General features: G+C 41.1%; 1 protein-coding gene across 1 annotated transcript; it reads right to left on the bottom strand.

Moving 5' to 3' along the window:
* Positions 1 to 719: 719 nt before the first annotated feature.
* On the bottom strand, positions 720 to 10271 carry e4f1 (E4F transcription factor 1). Its single transcript, XM_030735347.1, has 14 exons — positions 10117 to 10271; positions 9732 to 9862; positions 9567 to 9648; positions 8431 to 8612; positions 8205 to 8325; positions 7947 to 8099; positions 7583 to 7770; positions 6456 to 6689; positions 6081 to 6192; positions 4822 to 5039; positions 4515 to 4713; positions 4258 to 4421; positions 1942 to 2001; positions 720 to 1757 (listed from the first exon to the last, which is right to left on the bottom strand). Exons 1-14 carry the CDS (start codon positions 10211 to 10213, stop codon positions 1392 to 1394), a joined length of 2307 nt encoding a protein of 768 aa, XP_030591207.1. The 5' UTR covers positions 10214 to 10271; the 3' UTR covers positions 720 to 1391.
* Between the last annotated feature and the right edge of the window lie 850 nt (positions 10272 to 11121).

Below are 11121 nucleotides of genomic sequence, written 5' to 3'. Positions count from 1 at the left end.
TCAGTCCAAACCCTATGGCTGATGATCAGAAAACTGGGACACGCTCACTTGGTACTGAAATGGTTCTTTGCAAGAAAAGGTACAGCGAAGCCCCATTTTTCTATAAATACCTTTGCCTTTCTCACTCCCACCCTCTCTCTGTCTCCCTCTGTTGCTCATGTGGATGAGGCCCTCTCAGAGGGCTGAGGAATGACCCAGAAACTGTGGTGTACGAGCCAGGGACACTTCTCTGATTATAGTGTCTGCTAACCTCGCTATTGGAGCACTAGTTACAGAGAGAGCCTGCAGATAGGCTCAAGATCACAAGCACCAAACACAGCAGTGTTTTTTTTTTTTTAATAAGCATATAAACCACAGCAAATTTACCACAGGACTAAAGGGCTAATGGACTGATAGTTTATCTCTGTATGAATTAGCACAAGAACAGTGGTGCTTTCATGTTCCTACAAAAGGATTTATAGCAGTGGATGCTGTGCTTTACCTGACAGGTGTGTATGCTTGCAAAACAGGTGGGATTCCCAAGACAGCAGGAGGCACTCACTCTACAGCCACACTTACACTTCTAAAACAAAGAAATTAAATTTAAACCGATTCAAAGGCCAGAACATAAAAATTACCAACACCACATTATCTTAGTAAAGCAGCAAAGGAACTTAATAGACATATTTTTCACTAAGAGGACTTTAAACAAGAGAAATAAAACCCTGAAGTCAACTGTGTAAGAAAATAACATTTATTTGATGCAAACTCTGGCTAATCTGATATTTTCACATCTATGCACTGGTGTATCATCAATCATGCTTAAAGATGCATTATGACTGACCAGTTCAGCACTACCACGCTGTATCCAGCATGGCCTCTCTCTCTTTTTTTTTTTTTTTTTTTTTTTGGAAGTTAGCCTTTAAAAGGTATCACAGTTCAAATTTATACGGAAAACTTAAAAACAGGACACCAGTCAACTGAACCATCAGAGTGCAGAAGGGAAAACTGAAATTAAATGTTTTCTGGGTGGAAAAGAGGGACGAAAATTCACCTTTTGTTTGCAGTACAAAAAAAGTTGGGCAACAAATGACATTTTCAAAAACAAATGCGCATTTGTACATACAAAATGAAAAGATCACAAAATTAATCTCATAACTATTTTGAGATTTAGAAATCTAAAAAATTCCCAAATGAGGCCAAATATTTAACGCAGAGAATAATTTTAGTAGATCAACCAACAAAAATGAATTACATGATGAAGCATTAGTCCTTGGGCACACTTGTATGTACCATAAACCCTAATCACTTTGGCCTTAATTTTGTTTAGTTTTTTTTGCCAATAATCTCCAGTTACTGGCTACATAACCACTATCAAAGCCATGACAGTCCATAGTTAGCATCCACTTTGATCATACAATGACAGTCTGAAACTCCACCTCCTCTGGGGAGGTGATGACATATTCCTCTTGCTGCTGCACCATTCGTACTCCCGCCTCCAATGTTTCCTCTGTGGTAACCATGGTAACGGTCCCCTCTGTTGTACCCGTCCTGGCCAGCAGTCTGCCATCACTGATGGCGGAGGCCAGCGTCATGGCCACCTGCTCCGTGAGGCTCTCAGGTGTAGCGATGGTGATGGTGTCGCCACAGTCAGAGATGGACAGGCCTTCCTCGTCTTCGGCCACATTTCGCACAATAATCTGGTGGCTGCTCGTGCCGCCCGCACTCTGTGACTGGCTGACAAGTCTCTGTACCACGTTAACGATGTGGTTTTCCATCTGGGAGGGAGAGATTTTATTGATTTAACAAATGTTACAGGCAGAATTGTAAGATAACGCAGATAAAACGACTTAAAGCTGAAGTCCAAAAATTTAGATGTTAACCAACTTGTATTTTAGAGAACAGTGAGAATCTCATTCTCTGCAAATACTCCAACACACAGTATATACATCATATACCAACCTCATTTTGGCTGTCTTCAATGACTGTCACTTCTTGCTGCACTTCCTCCTCCGTTTGAGTCTGAAGGATGACAGAAACAAAGAAAATTCACACTTAAGTCCCCCCCGGGACTGAATGGATATCAAATATTAAATATTTTCATGTTAAAAAGTAATCATCACAAAATGTGCGCCTTCCCATTATTTGAGTGCTGCTTAAGTAAAAATTGATCATATCGAGCATAGTGTTAGCTCAAGCAAGCTGCAAAGCACATTAACAATCCTAGCTGATGACTCAGCTCTACCCCACTCATAAATCTTATATAGCACAAGCTGTTTAAGCTGAGAATTCACGTCATCATGAGGGAACTCCAGACTTTGCAAAAGGAAGACGCTGTTGCCTCGGCAGAAATAAAAATATTTAGAGAGTTGGCTCTCTGATTTCCTCATGCTCTCAATACATATTTAGATGCCGGGCAGCTGCACATGCGTGAAAACAAATATTTGAGCGGACTACAAATGGACTTTTAACAGTTATAACAGGATCAGTGTCCTTCTCCAGTCTACATGACCATGTCACCGAGCATAATTGGCCCTGTCTTAGCCTGCACACAGTTGATATGAATCTGCAGACTGCTTTGCAATCCACCTCTACCCCAGTTCATACAGTTCCTGCCAAGGTCGTATCTGCTGCCCATTTTATTATGTTAATTCTGTTCCTGCTCTTTCCATCCCAGTCTTCCCACATATGCACATGGAAGGGCAGGAGGTCCCTGGACAGTCATATGCTGAATATACACTATACTGCTAAAAATATTCACTTGTCTGCCTTCACACACATATGAACTTGAGTAACATCCCATTCTTAATCCATAGGGTTTAATCTGATGTCGGCCCACCACTTGCAGTTATAACAGCTTCAGCTTCTCTGGGAAGGTTTCTACAAGGTTTAGGAGTGTGTTTATGGGCATTTTTGAGGTCAGACACTGATGTTTGATGAGGAGGCCTTGCTCTTAGTCTCCACTCTAATTCATCCCAAAGGTGCAGAGCTCAGGACTCTGCAGGCCAGTCAAGTTCTTCCACACCAAACTCACTCATCCATGTCTTTATGGTCCTGCTTTGTGCACTGCTGTGCAGTCATGTTGGAACAGGAAGGGGCCATTCCCAAACTGTTCCCACAAAGTTGGGATCATGAAATTGTCCAAAATGTCTTGGTATCCTGAAGCATTAAGAGTTCCTTTCACTGGAACTAAGTGGCTGAGCCGAACTCCTGAAAAACAACCCCACACCATAATCCCCCCTCCACCAAACTTGACACTTCACTTCCACTTTGTTATAATTCCACTAACAGCTGAGTGTGGAATATTTAGTAGCAAGGAAATTTCACAACTGGACTTGTTGCACAAGGGGCATCCTATCATGGCACCACGCTGGAATTCACTGAGGTCCTGAGAGCGACCCATTCCTTCACAAATGTTTGCAGAAACAGTCTGCATGCCTTGGTTTTATACACCTGTGACCATGGAAGTGACTGGAACACCTGAAATCAATGATTTGGATGGCTGAGTGAATATTTTTGACAGTATAGTGTACACTAATGAAGGAAAAAAAAAAAAAAAAAAAGCTGTTTCCCTCAGAAATTCAGACAAACTATCACAGCATCAGTGATGACTTTTAGTGGATGATCAATTAATTTTTCTGTCTCTTACCAGTGGATATAAAAATGCTGTTTAAGTATTTAACCCCTTTACATTCATTCGCCATTAACACATCTATCCATCCATCCTCTTCCACTTATCCCATTAACCTAACCCCAGTAACTGCATGTCTTTGGACTGTGGGAGGAAACCCACACAGACATGGGGAGAGCAAACTCCACACAGCGAGAGCCAGGGTGGAATCGAACCCGGACCTTCTAGATGTCATTCTAGCTGTGAGGCAGTAGCGCTAACCACTGCACCACATCTCTAAACAAATTAAATGTCAAATACAGCATTTTGTTGTTCTGAAATGTTGTAATCTAGGCCTTAAACATGGCAAAGAAAAGTGTTTCATTGTAATCAGCGACCCAATCAATTCCCTGCAGATATAATCATTTAGTACAATGTGAAGAGTAAAATTACACACTTCAGCATGCACTAAAGTTACTGATCCAAAAACAGAGAAGAATACCTGCTGTGATTGCACTGATTGAGCAGTGGACAGACTGACAACACGCTCCAAAGTCTGAACCCCAGAACAATAATTGTTTAAAAGTTTTGTTTTTTTATGCCCATCTAATAACTGTTAGGTAAAGATCATGTTTGTTTTCTTAACCCTGCTTCCCTGTAGTGCCAACCTTGATGATATACTCTTGTGTGTCTGCCACCACTGAGGAGAACTCGACCAAGACTGCATCAGGATCGTCTGAAATGATGGCTGCTGCAGCGGGGCTGTCCAAAGGCGTCTGTCCCTCTGTTACAACGACTTGCTGTTCACTGGCATCTTCCTTATGGCAGCCACCTGGTGCAAATACAGACTGTGTTAATAGGTCTGTTTGAATCTGTGCTGCCAGTACGTGCTCCCACTAAGTTTGGCTCTGTGCATCATCCTGACCTTTAGCACGCATGTGCCGATTGAGAGTCCCGTGCTCAGCAAAGCCCCGTCCACACTTTGGGCACTTGAAAGGCTTCTCCCCAGTGTGATGGCGGATGTGTCGTACCAGAGAGCCCTTCTCTCTGAAGCCCCTCGAGCAAAACTGACACACATAGGGCCTTACATCACCATGAGTCCGCTGGTGCACTTGCAAGGCATTCTGAGAAAGAGGAGAAAATCTGTTAGAGTGGACTGAAATTGCTTTAATGGCCCGCCTCCCAAAAATGAAATAAATAAAATTAGTATGAGTAAATTTTAAATAAATCACCTTGGTCTTGTATGCCTTGTTGCATCTGGCACAGTGGTAAGGTCTCTCATCTGAGTGGGCCCTCATGTGTTCCCGTACATGCCCGATGGTTTTGTACAGTTTGCCACACTCACCACACTTGTATCTCCTCTCATTGACATGGACTTCCATGTGCTTCTTCAGCAGGTAACCAGTTAGAAACTCTTTATGACACAGTGTACATTTGAAGGGCTTATAACCTGTTTAAAGAGGAAAAGATATAAATGAAAAAAAAAACAAAAAAACGTATTTTTGTCCCAACAAAACATCTTTATCGGGGGTGACACCCACCAAACAAACAGGCCACAGCCAAGGCAACAAAAGACTGAATCCAGCACACTGACTTTGCAGAGTGTAAACTCTGCAGAGGAGGTGGTGGCTTTCAAACCTTTCACTGTATTTGGCAACAGTAACCACTGTGTTGGAAGTTGGTAAGACTGGGTCATATGATGCGAGTTAATTTCAAGCCAGAGGTCTATATAAAAGTCAATTTGACAGCATTCTTACTGAGAAAGACATTATCCATAAACCACACAGAAGGAAAATGGTTAAACCAAAGAGCAGTGTCAACATTTTTTATTTTTGTTGTTTTGCTTTTTGTAATTAAAGCTTTTGGTAATTACAGTAAACTGTGCAAAAACTGAAACGTCAAAAATTACACTTTAATTTCTTCAGATGTCTCAGGCTGTTCATGATGTTTTGTAAATAGTTTACTGAATTAATTAAAAAAAAAAAGAAGAAAAAATGTACTTTTTACATTTAAAGAAAGGGAAACATTTATGGGTTGTAAATGATCCATCATCTAAAATGTTTGAGACCATATATTATATATATGCTTTCCAGCTGTCAGCACTGCAGTGATGGGTGGCTGCAAAACATCACAGACAGACCCAACAGTTACCTGGCCCTGTATGTTATTAAATTATAAACAATTACTTAAACGGACTGATATTTTAGGTGCCAGATCTTGATCCTCAACTAAACGAGTCAACTAAACACAGCACTAGAAAGGATGAAATGTTCACTGATTTAGTTAATCTTTTTTCCCTTTTGAACAGGTATACATTGTGCACCTTTTCACTACTTTAGATATGCCGATAACACCATAACAAGCAGCAGACCCTAATCAACCCGATCAACCAAAGTTAGTGATCGGCCTAAAAGTCTGTTGTGACTTTACAGGAATAGTTAAGAAAGGTGTACAGTAATCCCACGAGTCGCAGTGCTGGATATAGACTTACCTAAATGGCCTTTAACGTGAAAGCGGAAATAATTCAAGCCCTTGAAGGAGCGGTTACAGTGCGGACAAGTGTGCAGTTTTGATGATGTCCGCTCACCACTGTCACCCGTTTCCTTCAAAACAACACACACACACACACACACACACACACACACACACACACACACACACACACACACACACACACACACACAAAAAACAAAACAAAACAACACAGCGGAGATAACTTAAAATGAATCTGAAAAAATTGCAACAGTGTGCTGTAATGAGAAACCTAGACAGGACTGGCTTTAAAAAATAAATAACTAAATAAAAAAATAAAAATCGATAAGAATTATCTGCTTGTTTAGTGAATGTACACTCTCCTAGTACTTACCTCCTCCATCTCCACAAACTCTTCTTTAACTTGGATCTCAATGACGCCCCCATCAGCTTCAGGATGGTCAGAGACAACTTTATTTATCTCCTCAGTTGCCTGTGGGATCTCTTCCACCACAGTTTCCTCTGTCCCCAGTGCAATGCCAGAGTTGATGATGGCCTGACAGATGAGATTGTCACCTGCTGCTGCAGCAGCGGCCAGAGCTTCTGCCTGAGACTGCTCGACCACCACCTGACAAGAGGCAGAGTAACAGAACAGACAAGGTGAGAATAAAGCAGGCTTTAAATTTGAGACACACAATTCACACAGCATGACCAGTAACAGATTCTGTGGTGATTTCACGAGACTGCTACCACTTGGTGCCTCTTCAGGACTGCGGATCGACTGTGTGATTGTTCTGCTTAGAAGCAATATGCTGTGTAAACACCTAAAACAGCTTCTTTGTTTAGCTCAATCTGTTCAGAAGTCTTCTCTTTTTGCACACACAAAAAAAAAAAAAAAAAAAAAAAACTACTGTTCAACGTTTGTTAGCTCCAACTCCAACATGTTTAACTTGTTTATTCATTTTTTCTCTCATGATCGGTGGTTTCCATGTCGTCACAGACGGTCTTTAGGCCTGTGTGACTATGGCCTTATTCGCTTGATCCTACACCCATGCTTATTACATCCAAAATGGCAGACAAGTTAATGTCACATGGGTAGGGGTTACATGTCTCAATAAACGACAGTTCATTTTAAGTTGGATTTTATTTGTACAAAACAAAAAGCTCTGTCCAGTAAACTGGAGCTTTGAGATTAATTTGATTGGGAGTGATAGAAGATCCCTTAACCTGTTGTAAAAAGTGGTTTAATTGGAACAAATAGAAAACTATATCAAAGAAAAGCTTGAGAAATAATAATGTGTGCTATCAATGATCTCCACAGATCATATATGTGTAAAAAAAATAAATAAATAAATACAAAAATAGCAATGTGTGCATCTGTACTTTAAACTATCTCATAAGAAATCTCAGTAAGTCAACTTTCTTTTCAAAAAAGCATCAAAATACATTTAAAGGACAGGAATGAGTATTAGGTGTGCATTTTGATTTGCATTTAAATAGTGTTTGAACTTGCACCCTAACCTGTTGCTCCTGTGTTGTTCCATCCACCTCCATTGTAAAGTGGACCTGGTGGAGGACCTCTTGGGAACCAGACTCTACCACACTGACGACAGCGGTCTCAGCCTCCACCATTTCCTGCTCCACCGGCTGCTGCTCCACAACTACCACCTCTTGCTGGCCAGCCACTGCTGCTTGATCAGCGTCAATACCTGAAAGAAAAACAAACAAAAAAAAACAGTGGATTATCATTTTACTCTGGCACAGTGCACCATAAATTAAACCAAAAGTATACTCGTAAAAAAGCTTTTTTTAGCTTTTAGTTAGCCTCTTCAACACAACTGCACAAAACAGGAGCTCCTGCGCATTTTTTCAGTTCAAGTCTAACCTTTCTGCGCGCCATCCTTGCTGACCAGGATTTCCTTGTACTGAACAAAGCGGATCTTTTCTGTGCAGGGTGTGAGAGCTTTGAGATGTCTAGTGAGAGCACCAGATTCTCTGAAGGCCTGGCCACACAGGGTACATCGATAAGGCCGCTCATCTGCAAGAGAAAAGAAATAATTTGAACTCTCTTTGGGTCAGTTTAATGAAATAACATCAGATTGAAAGGAACTAGTCCTCTGTAACTTTATTTCTTTCTTCGTACCAGTGTGACGACGGTTGTGACGAATAAGGGAACCTTTAGTTCGAAACGACGTCCCACACAGGTCACAAGAGAAGTTCTTCTGGTCACTGTGAGTTTTCATGTGCGTTCTTAAGATGTTGGTCTGTTGAGTAGGGAGAAAGGAGAAAGAAAAAGAAAAAAAAAAAACTCTTAATAAACAGTGTTTATTTTTTCCAATTAAACACATGCAAAATAAATGCCAACTTACAGTTTTGAATGTTTTTTTACAAAGCTGGCAAATGTAACGTCCCTCTGGGTTGACTTTATACATGAGCTTGTCACTGTCACCGCTGTCAGATACGGCTCCCTCCGTCTCATCTGACTGGTCAGTGACTTTAAGGGAAGCGGTTTTCTTCCTGCAACCTCGACCCAGCTGAGTGCTGCTTACATCTGTCAGGGAAAAAAAGGGAGAAAGTAAGAATTCAATCTGAAATCTAAAGAAAAGCTTCAAACAACATTAACTCTAGCTGAAGTGATTTGTCATTAATTGATAAAATTACAAAGACGAATGGAAATTATAAATTCTTTCTAGAAAACATGGACGCAGCATCCCCTGGACTAAGGAGGAAAGAAACCATCGGGCGTGTTATCAGCTCTCAGTTCAAAAGCCTGCATCTCTGGTGGTATAGGGGTGCATCAGTGCCTATGGAACTGGCAGCCTGGACATCTGGAAAGGCACCATCAATGTTGAAAGCTATGTTCAGATTTTAGAGCAGCATATCCTCCCATTCAGATGATGTCTTTTTCAGGGAAGGCCTTGCATACTTCAGCAAGACAATGATTGCACAATCTCTGACAGCAGCATGGGTTCATTGCACAAAAGTCCAGGTGCTGAACTGGCCTGCCTGCAGTCCAGACTGTTGACCAACTGAGAACATTTGGCACATCATTAAACAAAAATATGCCAGAAGGCCCAGGACTGCTGAGCATCAAAATCCTATGACAGATATGAATGGGACAGCATTTCTCTCCCGAAAGTCCAGCAGATGGTCTCTTCAGTTCCTGGACATTTACAGACTGTTGTTAGAAGAAGAGGGAACGCCACACAGTGGTAAACATGGCCCTGTCCAAACTTTTTTGAGACAGTGTTGCTAATACCAAATTCAAAATTACCTTTTTTTCCTTGAAATTGTACATTTTCTCAACTTTTTCTCAGCTGTGATGTGTTTTCTATGTTCCAGTGTGAATAAAATATGGGTTTATGAGGTTTACATTCTGGCTGTATTTATATTTTATACAACATCAAAACCTTTTTGGAATTGGCTTGTACTATGTGGTCAATCATTTTTATGGGCTAAATAACTAATTGTGGAAATTGGGGCTAAATTTAGATGTTTGACTCACCATTGGTGTTCACTGCTTCAGCTGAAGCTGTCCCGTCAGCTGTTTTCACCTTTGAAGAAGAACTTCCATTGACTGCAGCAACCTGGGGGGAAAGCGCATTAATCAAGACGTCATGTACTTCTGTAAAAACCCTGCTGCTTTAAAAACACACGGCACACTTCATACCTCCGAGCTGTCATCGTGGCTGCTGGCGTCCCGCACCTCCACACGTTTGCACTGGTGCAACTTGTGCTGGATGAATGCCTCCAACGTGGAAAACTCGGACTGACAGCGTCCGCACTTGTGTACATCTTCATCTATCAAAGCACAGACGCAAGCCTTTTCAGTGTGCGGCAACTTGGCGTGTTTATGCTGCAAACGAGCACCTAGCTGCTGTCAAGTTGCCCCAAATACTGGCTGGACTTCTAACGCGGACAACCGGTGCAGCGAGGAAGTAAACAAGCTAATATTGCTAATGGCAGCTAGCAACATTTGAAGATGAAGGAAGTTAGGCCCAAAGCCAATAGTCAATAAACAGTTCAGCAGTGCTTTAGCTGTTGTGAGGACTTACCTTCATCTCCCAGTGTGGTTTGAATGGTGATCGTCTCGTTGCCGTTCTTCGTTTGCTCCCGCTCACTTTCTGCCGTATGATTATTTTCTACACTCATGTCGTTTGAATCCTCCGTCTCTGTCGCAACGCTGCAAAAGGGAGGAAAACATGGCGGATTTACGACCCCGTAGTCATAACAACAAAGGGCGCGTGCGTACGTCTTCTCGTGGACAGGAATGAGAAAATGTATTCAAAATTGATAATGTTGAAAAAAATCCTTCTGAAACACATGTTTACATATACATTGTACGGTAGCTCCTATTCACCCCAGTACACTTCATATAAAATTATTTATTGTGAAAGAATGACATATTTTATACAGTGATGCTTTCTGTTTTGCCATCGTATCTGCACAATTGTAATAATGTGTGATGGATAAATAGTAACATGGTGATATTTCTAGAAGAAAACAAACTATAAATGGCACTCCTTCTGTACATGAATGTCTTTACTTACCCCTGGGAAATGCCAGAAATGATGCTTTACAGATTTTTTGCAAAATGTACACCCACATTTCTAAATCATTCAGCTTCCAGGCAGGAACAAATGTGTGCATAAACGTGACCATTTTACAGAGTGACGAAATCCGGTGTCTCTGTTATGCTCCAGGAGGCATTTTGCTGGCCTGGTTAGAGGTACCCATAGAGTGAAAGGTCCCTCCAAACCACTCCAAAGTTCTTCTGATTGACCTACTTTTGATTATATTCTGATCATACTGCCCCATCCACGCTGGATGGTTTTACAAATATAGAAATGATGTGAATCATATGTTATGGCATTCACAGTCACCGCATCTCAACTCTCGTTTCCACCACTGAAAGAACAATCAATCGATCAATTCATTAAATTAAATTTAAAAATCAATCAATAAATAAAAATCACTGGAAGAGCTAAATTGAAAATTTTTCACAAAAATTTGACTTACTGAGTGAGTGTTCCGAAATTCTTTGTTACTTCTGAGTAAGA

The sequence above is a fragment of the Archocentrus centrarchus genome, chromosome 8 (assembly GCF_007364275.1).
Source record: "Archocentrus centrarchus isolate MPI-CPG fArcCen1 chromosome 8, fArcCen1, whole genome shotgun sequence".
NCBI lineage: Eukaryota > Metazoa > Chordata > Actinopteri > Cichliformes > Cichlidae > Archocentrus > Archocentrus centrarchus.
Note: the sequence above shows the minus strand (reverse complement) of the source record. Positions and strands in the feature narration are given on the sequence as shown.

Coding starts and splice junctions, on each gene's coding strand:
- e4f1 (XM_030735347.1), bottom strand. CDS start 10,213: ATGAGTGTAGAAAATAATCATACGGCAGAAAGTGAGCGGGAGCAAACG. Junction 9,649..9,731: donor GCCACGATGACAGCTCGGAG/GTATGAAGTGTG, acceptor CTTTCCCCCCAG/GTTGCTGCAGTCAATGGAAG. Junction 8,613..9,566: donor TGAAGCAGTGAACACCAATG/GTGAGTCAAACA, acceptor TTTCCCTGACAG/ATGTAAGCAGCACTCAGCTG.